The 26,573-nt window shown below is 32.2% G+C and overlaps 1 protein-coding gene across 1 annotated transcript in view; it reads right to left on the bottom strand.

Moving 5' to 3' along the window:
• The window catches only part of LOC140443909 (ribosomal protein S6 kinase beta-2-like), a 55,679-nt gene extending 30,171 nt beyond the window's left edge, over positions 1-25,508 (bottom strand). The window contains exons 1-3 of the mRNA XM_072535418.1: positions 25,137-25,508; positions 24,819-24,859; positions 1,549-1,807 (exon numbers count right to left, since the gene is read on the bottom strand). Of these exons, the coding sequence (XP_072391519.1) occupies positions 1,549-1,807; positions 24,819-24,859; positions 25,137-25,220 (384 nt within the window). The 5' untranslated portion in view covers positions 25,221-25,508. The remainder of the gene's footprint in view (positions 1-1,548; positions 1,808-24,818; positions 24,860-25,136) is intronic.
• Between the last annotated feature and the right edge of the window lie 1,065 nt (positions 25,509-26,573).

Raw genomic sequence — 26,573 nt, 5'->3', positions numbered from 1 at the left:
CTGTAACCATACTAAAAATATTTGGAAATAAAGGGAATAAATCACTTCTTAGCGTTTTAAATAAAATATACGAAACAGGGGAAATACCAACACACTGGGTTAACACTCTGTGATGCTTCCAAAAAAGGAAATGCTAAAAAGTGTTCCGACTATAAGGTAATCAGTCTTATGAGTCACGTTTTAAAACTCTTTCTTCGGATAATTGAATAGAATTGAAGTAGAAATTAGTGATACGCAATTTAATTTCCTTCCTTAAGAAGACATCTTTAAATCACTAAATTGGGAAACGAAGGGACTATCGATAAACGGAAAGTATTTAAACCATCTAAGATATGCAGATGACGTAGTACTAATAGCCGACAGCTGGAAAGAACTGAAGACGATGATCGATGAGCTTCATATGGAATCCATAAAAAAAGGACTGAAAATGAATCTGAGTAAAACTAAGCTAATGTCGAATAAAGATGATCAACCGACGATAACCATCCAAGGAACAAAAGTGGAACATGTAGAAGAATACATAAATCTGGGTCAGAATATCAAGGTAAACAAAGAAAACCAAATTACCGAAATAAGCAGACGAGTAAGAATGGGATGGGCCGCATTTGGAAAACTCTCATACATACTGAAAGACAAAAAGATACCCCAAAACCTTCGAACCAAAGTGTTCGATTCTTGTATCCTTCCCGTTCTCACTTACGGAGCTCAAACCTGGACATTCACAAAAAAGAACATGGACAAGATTCGAAAAACTCAGCGAGCCATGGAACGACAGATGCTTGGTATCTCACTAATAGATCGGCAAACGAACGAAACAATCCGGAACAAAACAAAAATAAAGGACGCCGCGAAACAAGCAGCTAAATTAAAATGGAAATGGGCCGGACACAACGAACGTCTCGAAGATGGTAGATGGAACAAAGAAGTCGGAAACTGGCGACCGTACGATGCGAAGAGACCAAGAGGAAGACCTCAAATGCGCTGGAGCGACGATATCAAAAGAGTCGCAGGACCAATGTGGAAACGCCTAGCACACAACAGGGATGAATGGCGAGAAATGGGAGAGGCCTTTATTCGACAATTCGGATAGAAAAAGGGCTAATAAAAAAAAATTTAATTTCCGCAATAGTCATGGAACAAGAGAGGCATTCAAATGTGAGGGTATTCGGGCATTAACTGAGTTGACAAAGTGACAAATGAAGAGATATTACAAGGTCAAAAAAACGCAACCCGAAGTAGTGAAAACCGAAAACATACGAAAATTGGGAGTCCTCCATCTTATTGTTCGGGGCAACATATGTGGAAAGAGAGTCCCGGTCGAAGATGAATATCATGGCTTCGTAATCTACGATCTAAGAACGATCCTAAGACTTTATTAAAGAATGTGTTTGAATATTAATATTCATCTTCACCTTCATGTATAAAAATTATAGTTTTTAGACTAGATTTATGACACCTTTGCTTTGATTTTTTTTTTCAATTATAGCTGTAAATAGTAAACAAAGATCATAAACATCCGAAGTTATTTGTTTAGGTTACTAATCTTACCTTAACTTCTTCTAAAATATTTCGTTCTGCTTTCGTATGAGCAGTATCTTTTTGATTTCTAACTATGGAAGCCTTGCGGAGAACCTTCATGGCAAAGACAGTATTGGCATCTTTCCCCGTAATTTTTCTAACTTGAAATACTTTCCCATAACCTCCTTTGCCCAGGACTTTGCGTAATTCAAAGTCTTGGGGTCCGGTTTTTTCCTGGCCCGGGTTCACATTTTGTTCAGTCAAATGAACCGTTTCGGTATCGTCGGATCTGAAAGGAAAAGATGAAAATTAGTTTTTAACAATGCCTTATTGTCACTTATATTATATAAAGTAAATTTATACCATGGCATTTTTACATATTGACATCTCAATATAACTTTTCAATGGACTACTGAGCGTTTCACGTTAAGAAAATAACATTGCGGAGATAGGGCCATGTATTTCTTATAGACGATAGAAGCGCAGCGATGCCACGATGAACACAAGCACGATTCAGTGTTGTATAATTTGTATTTTCGTTTTCACAGACATGAATTAAATTAATGTTTTTTAACGTAATTGACCAAAAGTGCCCATTCGAAACAAGAGATGAAATGTAGGGAAAATGATTTTAATTAAATAAATAGTATTTACAAAAGATAATTTTATTTTATCTTATTTTAATTATAGTAACGACAGTTTATTTGTTTTTCAGTAAGAATAACATATACCATGAATCATAGAAATCAGTAGAAAATATTGCTTAGTTAAATCATGCACTTTGCCGGCTATTAAAGATTTAAAAGCAAATAAACGGACCGCTTGGAATGCATATATCTAATTACTAATTGCAACTTAAAATAATACGGTGTGCGTATGTCAGCGATTTTATGTCGTTCTCTGAGACTACATAATGATAATAAGGCTTTTGTGGTTCTTCAGTTGTTCTGACGTTACAGTTAAATGTTAATTGAAAATGGAAATTCGAAAAATATATCGACAATCTAGTAAACCGCATGCCTGAGAGTTTTGGCAACACTGATCTCCATAAGCCTAATGTTATTTTCTTAACGTGAAACGCTCTATAGTTGAATAAAAATGTTAAAATTTGTACCACCACCGCAGAGTCCTTTAACTGCTCGTCTAAACAGCTTTTTAGAGCAGCAGTGAAAAGATTGGTTCGAAAAAGAGATATAGGTAAAGAGATTTACCTATATCTCTTACAATTACAATTTAAAACGATTAAAAAGAAAAGCTGATTCGCAAATGTCAATGTTGGAAAGTTACCGTTCGATCTATTAGATATGCAACCAAAACTTTCTACATATTTTTCTGAATTGTTATTGGAATGACATATCATTTATTAACACTTATACAGATATCTGGCCATTTACTTCTAGTTTACATAATGATTAATACATTATTTTAAAATATATTTGGGAATAACAAATATAAATTTACCGATAAGAAATGATTATGTAGATTTGGATAACTCGTCATTCCACGTAAGAATTCGAGGAAAAATACTATATTTTGAAATTATTATTCTACTGTCCTAAATGTAGAAACAAAAAACGAAATAGAACTGAATAGACAGCAATGGCTAGCAGAATGTTTCCTTGTATAAAATCCCTAAGAACGCGGGAATAAAAGGCGTAGTTCTACTAATAAAAAAAGTAGACAAAAAACTTCGGAAGCTTAGAATGCTTTTTAGAAGGAACTCTGCAAGCACAACTACGAGCTAAAAAGATAATCTTAAAAGTAGTAAATGTATATGGACCTGAAAATTATAAACCTAAAGAAGATAGATCGAAATTTTACAAAAATCTGCACAAGGAGGAGGCAGCAGTCATTTTTGCCAGTGATACAGAATCAGAAGTCGATCCTTTTGAGACTAGTGGGTCCGATGACGAAGATTACAATCCATCAGGATGCGAAGGAGAAGTAGAACGAGAGCGTCACGAAATAGATTCAGGTTCCGAGGGCAATAAGATGGACGAAAATGATGAAGACGGCGAAGGTACGTACCAACCAGGTAAACTCCATTCGCTTAGCTCGGACAAATTTTGACAGATTCATTGTCGGAAACCTACAACAGAACAATTCCTACTTCTCAGTATTAATAGCTCAAGTATCCTGCTATTACAGACTTCTTTCTTTAAAAAAAGAAGAATTATTCTAAATAGTCGAAGTGTATACTAAACCCATCAAATTTTGGGTAGTATATATTTAAAAAATATATATTTAGTTGTTATAATTTAACATAACTATTTATTATATGGTGCAGATAAATAAATATTGATTGTCGGTAATTCGCAAACTTCTATTTTATTTACTATTTAGTTTGTTTACTATTAATATTTTCTATGAGTACGGGTGCTTGGTTGTATAGTAATTTCCAGCCACTTTTAGTCTGTCAAAAAGTAACTAACTTCGCAAAAAAATAATTACTAAATTCACTAGACAGTTCGGACTGGGATTAGCGAACCGAGTTTATTTGGTTTCATAACGATGGAACTTTTTACCACGTTTTTCGGTTCCATCAGAAAAAGAAGTCGATTGTACTCTTCCTTATACCATGACCGAAATAGAAATATTTCTAAAAGTCTTTTCCAGAAGCCTCATTCAACATATTGCACATTGTACAAACTTACGTTTAGAGAATTTTGGAAACGACATCAAGAAAAAAAAAAGAATTCCTACCGATAAACACGAACTTATGATTGTATTGGGTGTCACACTAATCATGGCATAAAATCGAGTTCCATCTTTCAATGATTATTGGTCACAAAATGATTCTTTAGAAAATTTGGCAATAAAAAGGGTGACTTCTCGAGATCGATGTAAACTGATCATTGCCAAAGGCTCATACGAGTATTATAAAGCCTGACAATGCGAGAAAATCATATTACATCGATGATGATGCTAATTGTCTAAAACTAACATTTCTAAAATATCGAACAAAGGCGGCTTTTCAAAGCATTGATGAGTCAATGGAAGGTCTTCCTAAAACAGTTCCTACCCATGAAACCGATCAAACGGGGAATAAAGACATGGGTACGAAGCAACTCTTCTACAGGATATGTATACGATTTTAATATACACGAGGGAAAGGAAACAGAAAATGATACTGACGGGGGACTAAGGGGAACTGATGTATTATTGTGCTTTAACATATTTTTCTCATCTATTAGACTACTTGATACTCTATCTTATCCAACGATAGGAACAATCATTGCAACGGGAGTAAATGTACCTAAATTTGTTGGGAAGTTGAATAGTAGTGACCCAGAATTCAGAGTAAATAACCACGACACCATAGTTTGTAGATGGCAAGATACTAAAGACTTATTAGTAGTAAGCAATTGTTTTGGAGATAAGGCTCTAAAATGAATGTGCGATGTCCTGAACTTCTCGATATGTACAATAAGAAAATGGGCGGCGTGGACCTAACAGATCATATTTTGGGCTTGTATGACTTTGATAGGAAGTCTACCAAATGGTGGAAGAAAGTATTTTTTCGATTTCTGATGATGGCTGGTGGAAATTTTCATGTACTACACAATGATTTAAATGGACTTCACTTGGACGTCCTCCAGCAAAGAAACAAAAAAGAATGTTCAACGTGGGAGATCATTTACCTATCGAAGGAAAGACCTGTAGAAGATGTCAACGATGTTCTCAGAAAAAAGAAAACGAACCACCATACTATGTCAGAGCTGCAATGTACCCTTGTGCAAAACATTTTTGAAACTTTTTCATTTACATTCAATATTGATCTTAGTTTTAGTCCTTTTGTTTTCAAAATATGAGATTTTATTTGTATTTTCGATTTTTCTTCACTAAAATAAAATAATAATTTGTTGTCTGATGAGTTATTATAGTCCTAGATATATATTCCTAAAAAGTCTGACTGGGACATATATGTCCCGACAAAATGGCGGATCTCAAGGATAAAATTTAGCTCAATTACTTTTATTTTTGCATAATTATACGTTTTAAACAAAAAAAGATCTAAATTCCATACCGATCCTCAAAAAAAAATCCGATTCGAAAGGGTTAAGGAAGGACATGATAGTCGAACGGAACCAGATCTGCAGAATAAGTGGGATGCTCGAGTAATTCGAAATCTAATTCACGTATTGTCTGCATGTCAACATGCCATTTGTATGTAGGAATATTGTACTACAAAAACAAAATACCTTTGGGACAACTTTCTGCATGTTCTATCCATAACTTTTTCTCATAATTTTCAGTGATTGGTCTACTATTATTCAGACAATTATTCATGATTACTCCTTGGCAAATCCAAAGCAATCCCAAAAAACTGAAGCAAGAACTTTTCCAGTAGATATTTGAATACAAATCTCTTAGGCCTTGAAAAATAAGAATGTCTTCATTCAAGTTTCAGCCAGACAATAACACAGCTTAAGAAGTTTATATTTTTTTCAAACTGAGAAAGAAAGAAAATCTACTGAGAATATATTATGTGGGCAAGACTACGATGATTCCTTTCTTTGCATTCTAACCCACCTCAGAGAGGTCTCAAATCTCTATTTAGTCCGATTTGTTAGTGTTAAGACGTTGGTGGCCACCTTTTTGCGAGTTAATTGTCACAATATTATGGTCTAAAGCCCCGAGTTGTTACAAATCGTTAGTATATAAGAAGAATTATCTTTATACTTTGATATTATTGACAAGGACTGGGGTAGAGTAGAGTATTTATTTAACTACATAACAGATACAGATACTGCTTGTAGCAAGCCAAAAAAATATACATAGTATTAAAAAAGGAATATAAAATGTAACTTAAATATAGAACACAAGAACACATAATAAACAGAAAAAACATTTATGGCAAAGTTACGGTAAGCAGTTCAGTGGATGTTCTGCAATGAATAATATATTCTTCTGAGCAGTAAAAACAATGTTTAAGAAGATATTTTTTATAACTTTATCGAAACTATTACAACTTAGCTGTTTTATACTTTTTGGTAAAATATTGTAATAGTTATAATTAAGACTATTTTTTTCCGAAAGACACAGCGATTTGTTCGTATGTAGTGACAGTTTCGCGTATTGTGAACATGGACATCAGACTGCTTTATTAAATAGGCACGTTTTCTGTGAATTTGGTTAGAACTTGAAATATCAACAGAGTAGGTAGCGGCATAATTTTGAATTTGATAAAGAAAGGTCGGCAGTGTTCTAGATAACTAACTCCTGCTAAAATCCTGACAGCTTTCTTTTGCATTCTAAAAATTTGAAGTGCATTTGTTGAATTACCCCATATAATTACACCATAGTTTAGGTGAGAGTGGAATAAAGAACAATATGTCATTTTTAATGTTTAAACGTTGACAACCCTTGTTAGTTGGCGAATAACAAATAATGAACTTGATAGCTTTTTCTTAAGTTTTGAGATATGAGCCGACCAGTTGAGTCGATTATCTATAGTTATTCCCAATAGTTTAACAGTCTCTTTGTTAACTAGATCATTGTGTAAATTACTTGCAGATATAACCAAATTTTGCGTTTTATCGGAGTTAAGTTTTATTTTGTTTGCAGCAAACCATGAACTAGATTTAGTAGAAACTTTCTCATGAGACATTTTTAAATCATCATTATTTTTTCCTGATATAACGTATGTCGTATCATCTGCGAATTGTATGGTTTTGTACGGAGATATGAATTTAGGCAGGTTGATATAAATAATAAACAAAAGAGGTCCTAAGACCGAACCTTGTTGGACTCCATGTTTTACAGACAGAAAATCGGAGAGATGACCTTTAGACACTACCGCCTGGAGTCTGCCACATAGATAAGAAGTTATAAGCTTGAGAGGGATACCTCTGATTCCGTAGTAATTTAATTTGTGGAGCAAAATGTCGTGTGAAACGCAATCAAAAGCCTTCGACAAGTCGCAAAGAGAAATTGCTATGCGATTGCCGCGTTCAAGCCCCTCAATCACCTCGCTCACAACATTAAATACCGCGTTCGTAGTAGAACGAGCACTTCTGAATCCATATTGTGAGTTGCTAAAGTAATTATTTGACTCAGAACAGGAATAAAATTGTTGTTTGATAACTTTTCAATCACTTTCCCAAAAGTAGAAACAATGCTTATGGTTCTGTAATTGTCAGTTTTTGAGGAATCATCTTTTTTGTAGATTTGTAGTACTTTTGAGTATTTTAGTACTTCTTGAAATACTCCAGTTGATAGAATTAAATTAATAAGACGAGTAAAAGGTGTTAAAACTATTTGGTTTTTTTTTAAATTTTGCTATTAATTTCGTGAAAGTCCCTACAATTAGAATTACTAAGAGACTTTATTATTTGAGAGACCTCTTCTTCCAGAACAGGACGAAAAAAAAGGACTTACTCGGAGAAGGATAATTTCTATAATGGACGAGGACATCGACGTTAATAGTGGGAAGAGATGTAAGTATATTCTCTGCAATTGTAGTAAAAAATTTATTCATTTCGTCTGGAGGTAGATCAGGTTGTACCGAACTGGATCTTGTGCAGTTTCTTTCGAAATTTACTATTTTCCAGCAGTCTCTAGGTTTATTATTGGAATTAGTAATAAAATTAGAGTAAGCTGACTTTTTAGCAATTTTTAATTGCCGATTATATTCAACTTTTTGTTGTTTATCTACTTTGAACAAATCGGGATTCTTAGTGGCATCTGCAATGTGTTTAATAAGAGAATGATTGGATCTGTAAGACCTTAATTCATTATTAAACCATTGCACAGGTGTTTTTTCAGCCATTTGTCGTACTTTTTTAGTGGAAAATGCTTTAATATTAAATTGTTAATAAAAGTTTCGGTAAGAAAGACTGTTAAAAAATTAGGATCATTATTAACATCGTAGAAAAAGTCCATATTTGGACTAGCTAGCGCACGTTTAAGCTTCTGTAAACCAGAAGAAGTAATAAACCGTTGAAATGTTTGATTAGTGTCAACAACTTTATGCTCAGAGTCAATAAATAAAAATTGAGCTCGATGGTCAGAAAAACAAGGTTCAAGTACGCCCACACATTAGATATTTTCAGAAAAATTTGTCATAATGTTTATGGTTACTTTTAGACCAAAAAATGTTAATAGATTTTGAATATCAAAAAAAGCGTCAGATTCAATTTTAAAATTTATATTAAAATCACCAAGTATGATAAGTTTGTCTGCTTTACTAAGCAAGGATGTTATGACATTTTCAAAATTCACCAAAAATAAGTCAAAGTCACCCTTACCCGATCTGTATACAGGATTAATAGGAATAAGTATTAGTTCAAGTTGGAGATATATTGACTGGAAATAATAATGAAGATAGTTCAACTGATAATATTTGAAGTATTATCGAGTCGAATTCCTTTTGTAGAAGGGAATCTTTTTATACTTATCAATCCAGTACATTTTCTAGTTAATAAAAATATTCTGTCTACTTTTCCCTTTGTTAGAGTATTCAGAAGCTTTAGATATATATATATATATATATATATATATATATATATATATATATATATATATATATTTATTTAAATATGACACAATAATCTGCACACAGTTAATGCGATCGTTAATACCCGATATAATAACAGATATCACGTTCTGATAACATTTCTCTTTTCTTTATTTGATATTTAAAATAATCTAGATTTAGAACATTTGAACTACCTAAAACAAAAAAATTTAGATGATTTTGTGGTGATTAATTATTAGATAAAATGATTATCAACAAATTGTTAAGACTAAACATTTGTATTTAATGTAAACTTGAAGTAAAATCATGAATTCCTTTGATTATCGAAGTATGGATCTTTCTCGGCCAGAGAAATCCACCGAGTTCCAATTGATAGATGGATACGTGAAGAAACCGAAATGTCCGATAATCAGTTTGGCTTAATGCAAGGCAGATCATCGGTTGATCGAAAAATACAGGAATAAAGAAACAGACGCTAAGATGGTATTCATCGAACTCGAGTTAAAATTTACCAAAAAATTCTGGGAAAAGTGGTTGTTAATCTGTATTTTTGCTTTCGTCAAATCCACCAATAGTAATATAACTCTATAATATATACCATATCTTCTTCTTCTGGGTGTACTCCATTACTGAAGGTTTGCGATCACTATCTCAAAATATTCTCTATTCTGTACCACTCTTAGTAATTGTTGAACGTTCATGCCCGTCTAAGTTCTGATATTACACAGCCATGACATCTGTCTTCTGCCTACTCCGCTTCGACCCTCTATCTTACCTTCAATTAACTATACTCTATAATAGCTAAAAATTTAACAGAACTTTTATTAATTCTGAGGCGATTCGAGGTTCGTCAAGTCAGATATATACTTAGATACAGTATGATGCAAATGTATGGAATAAATTCAATATTTCAAAAACAGACGACTTTTAAAAAAAATCTTAAAACACGTCAATTTTAATTTTTGAATGACCATCAACTGACATATATGCGTTGGACATTACGTCATCAGTTTCGGCGTAATGACGTAATCGACGATTTTTTTAAATACAAACCGAGGGCACGCGACAGCTCATTTGAAAGGTCTATGTATCGTCATTGCAATGATGTAATCACTTGAATATTTATTTCTACAGGGTTCACTAAAAGTATGAATTTTGTCAAGTAACATGGAATTACAATAAATATTCATTCACTGAACTAAAATACACTAAGGAACGCCACTGGGAATAAAACAAAATATTGTTTTTTGTTAATTCCGAAAAAAAAAAAAATTGATAACAAACAATGTTACATTATAATCTGAAATTAATTATTGTAGTAAGTATTCCAAGTTATTTTTCAAAAATATTTAAATCAATATTGTCATTGACTCGTCTTTATTTGTCAATGATCTATGAATCTGTCAAATAATAGACGTCAAATTTTTACTCTTCCAGTTTTTTGCCGACATTACGAAACAGCATTTACAAATATGAAATTAACAGAAACAGAACTAATCGAGATTTTAATCATGATTGGTTATGGAGATAGAGTGAGGACTCAAGCAAAAGTTCGTAATTTATTTAATGCTAAATACCCCAATCGCGAACCAATTACTCAATCACCAGTGTGTAAAATTGAAAAAAAAATTAGAGAAACGGGCCATGTTAAAGATCTTCCCAGAAGTGGTAGAAAATCAATATCCGAAGCCAAGAAACTGGACGTTTTACTGGCGTTGCAAGACAATCCCCATACCAGTTCTAGGCAGGTCGAACTAGATAATAATGTCCACCAATCAACTGTTAAAAGAGTGCTAAAAAAAGAGAAGCATCCACACAAAGTACATGTGGTCCAGGAGCTATTAGAAGATGACTTTGATCAAAGAATCGAATTATGCGAAACCATTATGGAAAAATGTAACAGAGATCAGGGTTTCATACAAAAGGTACTTTTTTCTGATCAAGCGTCTTTTATGCTGAATGCCACGTAAATCGCCAGACATATCGATACTACGCAAGTGAAAATCCACATTGGATGGAAGAGTATAGGACACAATATCCCGAGAAGGTGAATGTTTGGGCCGGCATTATAAACAATTAAATTGTAGGGCCATATTTTTTTGAGGAAAACTTAACTGCTTCTCGTTATGTAGAATTTCTTCAGGATTATCTGTTGCCACAGCTGAATCAGCTATTTCCAAATAGAAATAATTTGTGGTATCAACATGACTGGGCTCCCCCACACTACGGCGTTGAGTTACGAAATTACCTTAATAGCGTTTTCCCAGGTAGGTGGATAGGTAGAAGGGGGCCCATCGAATGGCCACCAAGGTCTCCAGATTTGACTCTGTTAGACTTTTTTTGTGGGGATATTTAAAGAGCAGAGTGTATCAAAATCGACCGAATAATGTAAAAGAGTTGAAGGAGCGCATCAGAACGGAAATTACACAAATAACACCTGAAGTCATCGAAATCGTTAGGAAAGAATTTATTACCCGTCTTTCATATTGTATTATTGCTGAAGGTAGTCAATTTGAACATTTGTTGTAATTTAATTGTATTTAAGTAAACATTGATTGTAAGTTAATTGTATTAATAAACCAACAGTTTTGGTTAACCCTGTTGAAATAAATATTCAAATGATTATATCGTTGCAAAGGCGATAAGGAGACCTTTCAAATGAGCTGTTGCGTGACCTCGGTTTGTATTTAAAAAAATAGTCGATTACGTCATTACGCCGACAATGATGACGTAATGTCTAGTTGATGGCCATTCAAAAATTAAAATTGACGTGTTTTAAGATTTTTTTTAAAAGTCGTCTGTTTCTGAAATAATGAATTTATTCCATACATTTCCATCATACTGTATGTATACCAAAATGATATAATAGAGAATTATATAGGAGAAAATTTTGTAAATAAATCCTAATACTTCTTCTTCTTGTGTGCCTATCCGTTTCGGATGTTGGCGACCATCATATCAATCTGTACTTTGCAAACTGCGGCTCTGAAAAAATTTGTGGTTGTTCGCCTTCGCCTTCCTGGTCCACGTTTTCCTTCTACTTTTTATTGAAGAATTAATTGCAGCAACCCATACCTTTCGCTGTTCCTCATGATGTGACCGAGGTATTAAATTTTGGCTGTTTTTATTGTGGTTAACAACTCTTTTCCTTTTTGCATTCTTAATAAAACGTCCTGGTTAGTAACGAGGTCAGTATAGGATATCTTCAGGATTCTAATGATTAGACATGAAAAGAGGAGTCAGAGCAAAAAACTTAAGAAAGGAATTCAATCATAAATACGCACAGACAAAGGAGAGTGACGATTATATGAAGGGCTTAGAATAAAAGGGGTCCAAGTGCATTTTTTTTAATATCGTGTTTAATACAGATTTGAATATCTAAAGTATAATCCACAAGGAAACTAAGTTCCTGTAGCTAGCTGTGTACCATGTATCACAAAAAATTTGTTAAAATCCTTTATAAAAGGTATATAATTAAAAAACCCAATCGGGCTATGTCATGAAGACAAAACGTTTTCGGAATCCATATTCCATCATCAGTGTCTAGGTGTACATGTACCTGTGTACATATACAGTATAGTTTTATTAATTTTAAAATGGATGTAAGTGATTTCATACATAGACTGCGATCTACCGGGATTTGAAAAAAGTTTTATAAATAAAAGTATAGAAACCTTCAGTTTAAAATGGATCCAAGCGCAGTTGGTTCCCAATCCAACTTCCAACTTAAATTCAGTCAGTATACTTCGACTTATATGAAGTAACGTATATTATCACCGATATTTATGGCTTGAATTGTGTATAAAACGATAGAACTAGTTTTAAAAAATTAATATAAAATGCATTATAGCAGTGACAGTGAAGGTAAGTACGTTCTTATTTACTAAGTTTTAAAATGCTAGTTCAATTAGGACTGATTATGTTGTTGTTTTGAGCTAACCTTAAAATTGATGTAATTGATTGTACATTTTTCATTACGATTGCTGTTTACGGCTACATCGTGCCGCTTTTGATACATAAATAAAATTTAATTTTTTTACTATCGTCTGTTGCAGTATTATTTAAATATCTTAGCAGTATTTTAAGAGTTTTTTAATAAAACACATACCCAAACACGTATACAAACGAAGTTTTTAGTTCTATGAAGTTTTTTAAAACTACGGTATACAGCCAGCTACTGGGACTTTCCCTTTTAATTTTTTAACAATATTACTTTTAAACCAATTTGGTAATCAGTACGTTTTGTTTCAGAGAACGTCGACCTGTTTGAAACAGATGAAGAAAGTGAATTTAACCCAGGTAGTTCATCATCATCAGAAAAATCCTTATCGTCGGAAAATGTAAACTTAAAAAAACACGTAAAAAGAGCAGAAATGAAAGTAAATGGAAAATTAACACAAAAACGTACTTACTTAATACAGAAATGGCATATGTGGTCTATAAAGGGAAAAATTATGCTGCACGATCTGTGCAGGAGTACAATCATAACTGCAGGTATAAATGCAACGAAAACATCTCGGAAGAAAAACGAATTCAGTTGTTCAAAACCTTTTACAAACTGGCATCATATGATCTTCAAAATTCCTTTTTATCTTCCTGTATAAAAAAAGAAGAATGTAGCTGGATCAAAATAAAAGCTACAGCACAGAGATATTTCTTTTAAATAAGGGAGTCTGCAAACTGTTATTTCTTCGAACATTAAACATAAGCGATAAAAGATTTAGAACTGTTTGTAAGAAAACTGATCAGGTTGGTGTATGCGAAAAAGATCGAAGAGGGCAACAATCTACTAAAAGAATGGATCCACAGAAACGTAATAGTGTTATTGAGTATATAGCCAAATTCCCAAAATATATGTCATTCTTCAAGGAATTCAAATTTCAATACAAGATACTGGGCTCCGGATTTGAATTTAAACAAAATGTACCAGTTATATGTTCAACAATGTGAGGAACTACATGAGGATCCAGTGAAGCTCTCATGTTGGAGACATATATTTAACACGGAATTTAGCCTAAGATTTCACAGGCCAAACTCAGATACATGCAGTAGATGTGACGCCTATAGAAATATTATAGAATATTCAGCAGATGCAGGAAAAGTAAAAATAGCCAATGTGATCAAGAGATTCATCAATGGAAAGCAAAGATGGCTGAAACAATGAAACAATAAGATAGTAAAAACTACAAAGCATCTGTAGATACGAACGTAATCTGTTTTGATCCTCAGCAAACCCTTCCCACTCCCTTAATAACTACTTCCAAAGCGTTTTATTTGCGACAGCTTTAGACGTATAATTTTTGTGTTCACAATGTAACCACAGGAAGATCAGAAATGTACATCTCGGATGAATCCATTTCAAGCTGGGGATCTCAAGAAATTGGTTCCTGCCTCATTCATTTTGTAAAAAACATACTCTCTAAAAGTGTTACCAAGATCATCGCACATAGTGATTGCTGCGGTGGGCAGAACAAAAATAAAAACATTGTAATGCTGTTTATGTTCTTGGTTAAATCTACTCATATTCAAGAGATTCACCACAACTTCTTGGAACCAGGTCATACATTTATGGAGTGCGATAGAGATTTTGGTATAATTGAAAAAGTGAAGCGTAAGAATCTACATGTAGTTATTCCAGAACACTGGATCCAGCTAATTAAATCAGCTTGCACAAAGTTTATTGTACACGGAATGAATCAAGAAAACTTTTATAGTTTTGAAACAATAAACAAAGTTATAAGTAATCCCAAAAAAGACAGTAAAGATGTTCTTTTTAAATGGAGACAAGTGCGGTACTTTTTGTATAAAAAATCTTCCCGAAACATTTTTGTTTTCTCTTAAGGAAACATTAAATGAAGAGTTTTATTTTTTACATGTGTATGTGTACAAAAGGGAGCTAAACGTCCTATTATTACCATGGAAAACATGTTTAAAAAAATCTTAACGCCCAGCCGGTAAAAATCAATCAATTGAAATGGAACAATATTCAAAAACTTCTTGATTTTATTCCACCGGTTTACCACGAGTTCTACAACAACCTTGCCAATGAACACAAGAAAAAATCAAAAACTAATACCGTCAACGAAGTGTCTGAAGAAGGATTTCAAGAAAAAACTGAAACGTTGTGAGTCGGCATCGCAGCAAACTAATTTTGGTGAAGACATGGAAGATACAGCAGTGCTGGACTCTGATTATGGGTGAAACTTGTTTAGTGGAAAGATATTTTTGTCGATTTTTTTTTATTTTAGCGTTTCATATTATAAATAAATAATTTACCCAATAAAGCTATAAACAAACATTTTTCAAAATTCACCTTTTTCCTGCAAAGATCCTACGGATACATTTTAGTCCAGATAATAATTGGTTGACCATTCAGAATAAGAAGGGTCCAAGTGCTTTTTTTCAAAATAAAGCTGAATTGGTTATTTTTTTGAAAATTTGTGTAGGTATAATAATTTTCTGATCCTTTAATAATATAATAATACTATGTACGACCGTAGCTAATGTAGAAGGAATTTTAATTATTCAAAAAACTTTAACCTTAAATATCTCAAAACTAGTAAAATTGCACTTGGATCTCTTTTATTCTAAGCCCTTCATCTCTCAGACGTTAATGTAAAAACTTTTAAAATCGATTATTATCTTTCTATAAAATCTTATACAATAGTTAAAACTGTACACTTCATATTATAAAACATGAGAAAAATAAAAGGACGATAAGCCTGGTAACGTTTTAACTGGAGGATATTATTTTAAATAAGCAATTTTAGTGTTGTTACCGAAGATACCTGTGGGGTTAAAAATTAACTTGTCGGGACGTGTCACATCTACATATTTACAAAGAGGAGCCTAACCTTACAAGTAGATAATCCCTAACGACCTTTAGAAATGTAAAAGTCAGTGACCTATTATTTTAGTTTTACCTGAATTTCTAAGAAATTTTAATATACACTGTGCATAGAATCGTAACAGTAATGGGTATTTAGGCAAAAATTTACCCGAATAAAGCTGATTTGAAAGAGTAAATGTTATGTACAATGCTATGGGAATTTTCCCAACACGTTGGTTATTAAAATTCGGAAACTTAAAACGAGCTAAATAAATGTTCTTTAAATAAAATATTAATAAAAATACGTATAGTTACCAGTGATCTAGAAAAGTAGTTTTCATTGTATACAGTATATACAGTGTGTCCGTAAAGTATGGAATAAATTCGATATTTCCTAAACGAAAAACTTTCTTAAAAAATCTAAAACACGTCGATTTTTAAGTTTAATGTTCTATTATAAAATGTGATACACATTAAGGTGATGACGTCATCGGCTCTTTTTTAAATGTAACACCCTATATTCTATGACATTTTTAGATCGATAAAAATGAGCTGATTCCTAAAAAAGTATAATACTCGGGGTCTAATGGATATAATTTGAAAGATATGCGCTTAGAAAATAAATTATTTATTATCAACTGCAAAAAAGTAGCCTACTACTAGTTTTTAGTGAAATGTAATTATTTTTAGTAATGTTCAATAACAATTAAGTAGTACAATAATTGTATTAATTCGTGAATGTTCTGTATTATTGCTTAGAATTAATTTGAAGTAGAAATGAATTTAAGTGTAAAGCAAATAATTGAAATACTCATGATGATTGGGTATGGAGAAAAATCGCGAACTCAGATGGAAGTGTGTAATTTATTTAATGATAAATATCCAGAAAGACCCATAACGCAGTCAACACTAAGTAAGATTGAAAAGAAATTTCGAGAAAATGGTACGGTTAGAAATACACGCAAATCAGGTCGTCCATCTGTAAATTATGATACAACATTAGATGTTCTACTTGCTTTTGAAGAAGATGCTGTTCGTAGGGTTAGTCGTGATCTCTATGTTTGCAAAACAAAGGTACACAAAGTAATAAAACTTTTGCGAAAAATTTTGCGAAACAATGATGGATAATGAAAACTCTCTCTTGGTTCAAAATATTATTTTTTCTAATGAAGCTACATTCAAATCACATTAAATGGCGAGGTCAACCGTTAGAACTGTAGATACTAGATACTGTGCAAAAGAAAACCCAACTGGATGCGGGAACATCATACACAATACCCGCAAAAGGTAAACGTATAAGCTGGCATTGTAAGAAATAGAATTATCGGACCCTACTTTTTTAAAGGTAATTTAAACAAGCCATGCCTTTAGTTTTTAAGGGGATATCTCATACCTACTTTAGTTAATTTATTCCCCTGTAGAATTAATCCTGGAGGTTTTGATAAAAGTTTATCGTTTCAACAGGATGGTGCGCCTCCGTATTATGCTGTAATGTTCGAAGGTAAACGAAATTTTTCCGAACAGGTGGATTAGAAAACATGGACATATTGAATGGCCAGTGAGGTCGCCAGACCTCAATACTTTAAATTATTTTATGTGGGGTCATTTGAAGAATGTTGTTTATAAAACGAAACCTGCAAATATTGAAGACTTAAAAACAAGAATTCGTAAAGAAATAAAGGTTCTGCAAAAATTTGTACAACGTTTCGGTTACTGTCAAATACAACAAACGCTACAATTCAAACATTTAAGATAAAGTCATGTATTAATTACTGGATTACTTTCAAGTTATTTATTATAATTTATTTATAATTTATTAATATTAGAAATCAATAAAAATTCATTTTCTAAGCGCATATCTTTCAAATTATATCCGTTAGACCGCCAGTAATATACTTTTTTGGAATCAGCTCATTTTTATCGATCTAAAAATGTCCTAAAATACAGGGTGTTACATTTAAAAAAAGAGCCGATGACGTGTGTATCACCTTGTATAATGAAATCTTTATAAATTGAAAAACTACAAAAAATCATTAGGAACAACGTAAGTGAAATATAATTCTAAGCGTCCCATTTTGGAGTACATATTAAGAAATATAAAATAAAATCCTTCCAACGATTTCATTAAAAGAGGATAAAGAACAATCTGCGTGAAATATGAATCTAATAGTCCGATTTTGAAGTACATATTAAGAAAATTCTTCCAATGATTGAAATAAAAATTTTAAATAACGACCAGAAAAAACTGGGAAAAAGTGTAATAACAGATACTAAATTAAAGAATTTTTTTAAGATCATGAATGGACCGTTTTATCTCAAATTTACAACAAAGGTAGTCATATATTATTAATGCAAGTCAATAAAATTCAGTTCATTAAGTAAACGTAATTTTAACTGAAACGGTAAACCCATAAAAACACCTACACATTGTTGTCGAATTCATCTACATCTACAGTAATATTTTTTTACTTCAACCTCAAGGGACGGGCTTGTCACAACACGCACTTATAAAATATGCCACGAATTTTTTATTGCCAGTATTGAGTCTATTCAAACATTTGCAAATTAAAATAATTTACTTTCTTTGCATATCTAGTGAAAAAAATATATTGAATATTTGATTCCATAGTTATCTCACAATTTATAGAAAAGGAACAATGGGAAATATAGCAATTACACATATTTATTATTACACATAATATAAAATCGAATAGGAATGAGATCCCACCATTAATACAAAGGAAGATAATATAATAATTTACTTTGGGTGAAACAAATAATCAAAAAAAAAAATTAAAATATGGAATTAAGTACAGTAAAACCTCGATATAACGGCCCTCTATTTAACGGACTTCGGATATAACGGACAAAAAATCCGGTCAAATGTAAAAAAAATAAAAACATACTGTTAATATTACACATGCGTCTCATATATGTAATCAATAGTAATCAATATGGCATAAAAAAGCAAACTTTCGGACATAAAAAAACAAAAACAAAATAAATAAATTTGCATTCACGTCTGATGTAGGACAGAATAGCAATCTTGGAGAACGAATGAAATTGGCTCGTAAAACTTCACTGGAAGAAGCAATCTTAAAATGGTATGGCCAACAACGTTCTGTGGGATCCTGGTCCGAGCAGTCGAATTGATATTTGCTGCAATTAAATTAGCAAATCATATGGACATACCAGAGCAAGTAATGGATGGCTCTGGCGCTTTCGTAAAAGGCACGAAATCATGAATAAAAGAATTTACGGCGAAGCTTCAACTGCACCTAAAGAACAAACGGAACCTTTTAGGCAAAAATTAGTAGCACATATAGCAAGTAAGTAACGAAATGCTATTAGAATCTTAGATTTACAATGTTGACGAAACTGGCTTGTTATGGCGTACTTTGCCTGAAAGCGCACAAGCCTCCAAATATGAAAAATCGGATTCTGGAAGAAAATTCAGCAAGGACAGGATCTTGGCACTGCTTTGTGCTAACGCTGATGGATCGCATAGATTGATACCTGTAGTGGTTGGCAAATCTCGTAAACTTAGGGTTTTAAAAGACGTAATGCATCATATGCCCCTTTCATATTATAGCTCTAAGAAGGCATGGTTTACCTCAGATATTTTCAATAATTGGTTTTTCATAGAAAATTATACCTTCAGTGAGAAAATTTCAAGAGGAGAAATTGGGAATACCGTCAGAAGAGGTGAAATGTTTATTGCTTTTAGACAACGCTCCTGCTCACCCTCTGAAAATATTCTACGTTCAGAAGATGGAAACTTTTTGAGTCATGAAAAAAGTTTTTAGACGAAGTAATGGTTGTATTGTACGATGTAGATAGCAGAAGATACAAGAGCGCAACGTACTTTGCAAAACTTAAGGTTTTACAATTTAAAATCAACAATTTTTAATTTTGCTGCAGCATGAGAGGAGGTGAAAGAGCAAACATTAAAAAATGGTTGGAAGGATTTGTTTGATGGCCAAGATGCAGACATAGATTTAGAAGGGTTGAAAGTTACTAATTTCTGTAGGACAATACGTAATAATGCCGGAGAACTTGTAGCTGAGGAAGATGTTTTACAATCGCTAGAAGTAGATGAAGGTGACCCTGGGTATAACATCATGACAAAGTGAAATAACAGATGAAGTTATGAACCTTAAAAATGAGGACGGAAGTAAAGATAGCAAACAAGACGACAAAACAAGACTTTTAAAAATGAAGTTATCAGAGGTAAGATCGCATCTCGACGATCTAACAACATTTATTGATTATTAAATTAAACTGTATTTAGGGAGTTGATCATAGAAAAACAGCAAACATGGAAAGAGCAAACGAAACTTGTTTAAAACGGGATTACCGACAGCAAGCGCGTCGATATCCACAGCAACGTTACTTCACGACGAATGTCCGAAGACAATTACTTAAATAGAATTTTGTTTGTATTTTGTATTTTTTATATATATCTAATTACAGTGTACATATATATTTTAAAAACAAAGTATTTTGATTTATTTTAACCATATTTTTATATAACGGACTTTCGGCTTTAACGGACACCCCCTCCCCTCAAGTAGTCCGTTATATCGAGGTTTTACTGTATTACATTTTGGAATATGGAAAAAGCATATGGTGTAATACAATTACCAAAGACAACGATTCGATATATAAATGTAGGACACTACCATACTGAAAAATTTCTGGGAAATTTCTTCCTGAAAGATTGCCACGTGGGTTTTATCACATTGCACCGAAACTATTATAAATTTTAATACAAAATACTGAACTAGATCATGAAAACAATAAAAAAATGAATATTATTATGATCAAAAGCATTTATAAGTATTTTAGTCTGAAAAATTAAGCTATCACTTATAAATCTTGTTTAAATACATTCTGCAAAATAATTTAGAATTTACTTCCGCTAATTAACTTATTCTTTTTCTCATTTTATATACAAAAAATGGAAAAATGCAATTTATTTATGCAAAAAGAAATATTTTTAACTCTACTAATATTCAGGTGTTCGACCAATATGTTTGAAGGTTCGGATTGATTGATGAAATTACTTATATGCAATGAGTAATGGGCTTATCTTTGAAAGGACTAAAGTTTCAATGGGCGATATATCTCTGGAGTTTAATGCCGATACTGATCCACATATCGTCAAATGGAGAATAGTATGAATAGAAGAAAATAATTGGTAATGGTACATTTTGTTTTGAGAAAGTAAAAAAAGTGCATATGAAATGATGATCAAAAGCACTTTGCTATCTTCTTCTTGATGTGCCTATCCGTTACGACTATTGGCGATCATCATGGCAATCTTTATCTTATCTGCAGCAGCGCGGAAAAGCTGCACAGATGTTGTATTGAACCAGATTCTGAGGTTCTTTAACCAAGGTGTTCTTCTTCCTGGACCTCGTTTTCCAAATATTTTTCCTTGCAGGATGGCTTGAAGGAGAGCATATCTGGATTCATTTCGCATAATATGTCCGAAGAACTGTAACTTTCGAGATTTGATGGTGGTCTGTACCTCTCAGTTCCTATTCATTCTTCTGATGACCTCCTCATTTATGACTCGGTCAGTCCACGGGATTTTAAGCATTCTCTGATATAGGCACATCTCAACTGCTTTCAGTTTTCTGCACATATCATCGTTCAAGGTCCACGATTCAACACCATAAAAAAGGAAAGCGTAGCATCGCAGCATTCTTACTTTTGTATCAAGAGAGAGGTAATGACTCTTGAAGAAGGCCCCCATTCGATTGAAGGTGGATCTAGCTTTTCCGATGCGTGTTCTAATCTTCTGGTTGTTGGTCCATTCTTCATTTATTATGGTGCCGAGGTAGTTGTAGCGCGTCACTCTTTCTACAGAGGATTGGTTGACGTAGAGTTGACCTTCTGTTATCCTTTTCTTGCTAATTATCATAAGCTTTGTCTTCTTAACGTTTATATTGAGTCCATATTGTTGACTGTAATATGTGATTTTAATCATAAGAACTTGTAGGTCTTCTAAGTTGTCCGCAAATACTATGGTGTCATCTGCATATCTGATGTTGTTTAGCCGGTAACTGTTTAGTAGAATACCCTTTCAGTTTCGTGTAAAGCTTCGACAAATATTCTTTTAGAGTACAGATTGAAGATTAGAGGAGACAAAATACAGCCTTGTCTCACTGCACACATGATTTTCACATAGTCAGTGTGTTCACCTTCAACTCTGAGATCTTGGTTGTTAATTCCTGTTTCTTTTAGTATTTGCATCATCTTGGCGTACTGTACTTGATGAAACACTTTCTCGTAATCAACCAGACATGCATATATGTCGCAGTTGATGTCTCTGCATCTCTGGAATAAGACTTGTACTGAGAACAAAGCCTCTCTAGGACCAACAGCATTTATGAACCCGAACTGGTTGGGGGAAATTTGACTTTCACACAGCTTGTAGATTCTCTTATGAATTATCTTTAGGGACAATTTTAGGAGATGACTCATGAGGCTTACAGTAAGGTAATCTTTAAGGCTTATAGTAAGCTAGCATTTTTTGGCACCTGGTTTTTTTGGAACTGCAATAAACTCAGATTTCAGCCGTTCCGTTGGTATTTCTCCAGAGTTGTATATGTTGTTGAATATCTTTGCAATTATTGCTATTGATTCGTTATCCATTAGTGCTATAGGAGATTGAAATAAGAAAAACTAAAGGAATGGAAGAACAAACCGGAAGAATTTATGATCAAAATGCTGGATATATTTAAATAATCAGTAGATACCAATAAAAACCACAAAATGCTACACATCAAAATTACTACTACAAATTGAAAAATCAAATCCAACCTGAAAATATGAGAAAAGAAACAAGTAGATTGTAGATTACAAAGGTGTCAATTGGCCTCGCAGATCTTTCTACACTGTGACATCACTTTGTGCATACCCTAATCTATGCTTAGACCAACAGATCTAGGCTAACTGTTTAGGAGAGATATTTGTTACCTGGTCAAGTTTTAAGATCTTCTTGATATGGTAAGCAGTGTCCAGTGAGAACACCTGTGATTACTCTGCAAACCCGCATGACTTTACTACCATTTAGGTAAATGAGAAAATTGAAATTTTAAAATTAACAGTTAAATTATGAATTAAAAATTTCTGGTGTCAGTGACAGCGATCAGACTCGGGTCCTCTGGCTTGACAAGCCAGTACCACAGCTACTGAACTACGACCGTTACATTCTTTATACCCAGACATCCACAGCAAAATGACTTTGTTGAACTCTGTCAGCTGTTTACAGGACTGTTTGCAGTTTCAAGCTGTTACTATTCATAAGTTGTAGGCTTCAGCGCCTTCAGTGCAGCTTGGACTTCTAAACCAACATATATTTTGGTTGAATTGCCATTCTTTCTTGTTATGCCATAGGTCATCCCTGATGAATCTTGCTCTTATCGCCTAGTGGATACCAGCCATACAACTAATTTTTTATTTTCCTTGCTTCTTATGTTCATTATAAACATTGTTTTGTGAGCTTCTCATTATTCATTTGATTTAAATGTCCATACCAGATCAACTGTTTGATTATTATATCAATCAATTTTTTTACATTACATATTTTCCATTTACATTCAAAAATTACCTCCTAAAATTCCCACTCGAATAAAAGTTATATTTCGTAGGTTTAAAATAGCAGTAACAACTAAGTATGGTGAATGTGTTTCAGTGTGTTCTCCAAAGACTATATTATTTACTAAATGTTAGTAATGCTTTTTAATAAAAAAATGAAAAGAAAAAGGATCCGGCAAAAAAAATTATCAACTTCTTAGTCAATAATATTATGATACAAAAAACTTTTAATGCATTTTTGTCAAAACTACCATTTTCCAATTAGTAGGACATTTTTCTCTTGACCAATTATAATAAACCAAAAATTATTTGATTATATTTAAAAAAACTGGACAATAAGTCTTTAAAACTTAAAAAAAACTACCCCCTTTTTTATATATGGGTGAAGCAACCAAAAAATAAGGCAATTTTTCAATTTCCCAGAAATATTCATATAAAGCATAAAAAAATAACAAATTATGTATTTTATCTGAAAAATTTTTACAGGAGGTCAAGTGTCCTACAGTCAAAACACACTTTTTGCAAAATGCTATCTACTGCAGTAAAGAGAAATTAAAATAGTCAAAAAATTTTTTTTGTGGGTACTCAAACTTATATAAGATAAACCTATTAGTTATTAACACCCATCCAGTTATTGATACTTCAAAGATTTCCTTAAATATTAAGTAAATAATAATATCCAAAAGAAATTATGTTAATAGATATAACAGTTTCTTAAAAAAACATGAGAAAGTCTCCTTGAATCTATGGAACTATCTGGATTAGGCAAAAAACTATACCTCAGTATCCAACATATTGAAGGTTGTTTCAAATCATTTTATAAACTATGAAAAAATCCTCTGCTTGTTATCTTGATACAAAAAGAAAAACATGGTAATGGCAGTCAATGAACAAAATGCAAGTAATGGGATATCCTAGACCATATTGACATAGATAAGTTCTAAACAAATTCTTGAGAACACCTACACAAATTTTCAGAACAGGTACAAACTTACAATAGCAAACTTGATAACCAACCTCAACAGGTGATTATAAGAAAAACAAATTTACATTTTCCTTCATTAGAGAATCTAACAATGTTTAATAAATACTCTATATCTGATAAGTTGGTTATTGTGGTTAATGAAAAGTAAATGTGACTAAGCAAATATTATAGATTATAGCACTGATTTTATTCAACAAATAGAAAATCACAAGAAAGAAATAAAGAATAAAGTAGAATTTGACAAAGGAGAATATTAAAATTTCCATACCAAAAAAATTATTTATTATCAAAATCATGTAGACAACCACAAGGAAATTGAATGTTAAAAAATTGCTCAATCAGTAAACGATATAAAGTATCCAAATTATACATAGCTAACTTAATTATTTATTACTTACTCAACAATTGCATTGATATTAGGATTTTGATCATATTCATCCTAAAAATTAAAAAAAAAAAGAATTAGCAAGTATTCATATAGAAAATTTTATGGTTTCTTGATTAATTATAAATGTAAACAATAGGCTATTATAAATCTAGATATTTTGTGAAATAATAAAAACGTATGGTTTCTAATCAGTAGAAATCTTGGATATGACATTGAAAACTATTCTGTATAAAAATATTAAAATTAAAGTTTTTCTACATAAAATTTATTGTTAAATTTGTAGCACACAAAATAAATAAATATAATTTTTAATAATTAGTTCGTTTACCTCTTCAATTTCGATTGCATCGTCTGAATCATCTACTTCTACAGTTTCAACATCATGCAGTTCTAAATCGAATACACCAGCCATTTTGACTACAAAACTTTGATCTTACATCTAGAATTATAGCTTTTAAGCAATATTTTCCAAAATTGTTCACAATTGTTGCGAAATGTCTAAACAATTACAAGAATTTTTAAAATTTTCTGCTGGCACGACACCATAAAATAAGGTTATGTCTAAAACATTGTTACCAACCGTAACGGGTATTAAATATCATAACAATTATGGACAACAGGATAACAACTTTTAACTGAAATTACTAAAATAATTTAAAATATTTTTATTCTCAGACAAACAACTTGCGGAAGTGATATTCAATAGCACAATAACTAGAAGTTTTAAGAACTACCAAGACTGATTATATTTTCGTACAAATATGTTTATGATAGATTTAGTTTATGACAGAGATTGATAGATCACTGAGTAAATAAAAAATAATTTATTCTGATTAAATCTCTCTTATAATTTATAATATGTTTATGTGCACAAAAATTAAATATAGAAATATTGGTAAACAAAATGGAAACAATTAAAAGTTTAAAGTGTTAGGCAATATTGAAGTATATCCTTTGTAATTAGTGTTGTCTACATTTAGTAGTATAACATCGCATTCATTTTACAATAGTTTTGGATAATGATTAAGGCTAATAATTTTTTGTATAAATCGTTAAAATTCTTTTACCATTTATGATTTAATTATAAACTAATGACCTAATTCCCTGCCCTATTTTTAAGGGCTTCTTACTTATAATGTTGTCTATATAATATTTTACTCATAAAGGTACAATTCTGGCTTATTGTTCTTCGTTATTTGTTGGTAACATCTCAATCTTTCCTATCTAAGCACATTTTTATCTACGATTCTCGTATGGGTACTCCTTCGCATTTAACCTTGCAGTGTTCGTTGATTATTATTTCGCAAAGATTTAGAATCATTTAGATACCTACTTATATTGATCGATCTCATGCAAGTTACGCAAGATTGTATATTTTTAGATTACTCAATTAATATCTATAATTAGGCGTCGATTTCCAAAAATTTTTTCAGTGGTTTTCATTGTATTTATACTGTATTTTTTAATAGAGTTTCTGGTACTGGTAATTTTGTTAAATGTAATTTTATTTTTTGACAATATGAAATAACAGTTAGCATTTTTATTATTCTTCTTTATCTGTACATATTACATCTTTTTCTTCAACATTACGTCTCTCGTCTTTCTAGTTTGACCGATGGTTTTTCTTCTGAATAGTGATTTATCTCGGGCTATTCTAACTATTCTGTTTTCTGCCATTCTGCTTCCGTCATTTTTTGAAATGGAATAGTCACATATCCCATTCATTTATGTTGTCTATTCTGCACGTGCTTCTGATGTCGTTACT

The sequence above is a fragment of the Diabrotica undecimpunctata genome, chromosome 6 (assembly GCF_040954645.1).
Source record: "Diabrotica undecimpunctata isolate CICGRU chromosome 6, icDiaUnde3, whole genome shotgun sequence".
Classification (NCBI taxonomy): Eukaryota; Metazoa; Arthropoda; class Insecta; order Coleoptera; family Chrysomelidae; genus Diabrotica; species Diabrotica undecimpunctata.
This window is presented reverse-complemented; position numbering and strand designations above follow the sequence as displayed.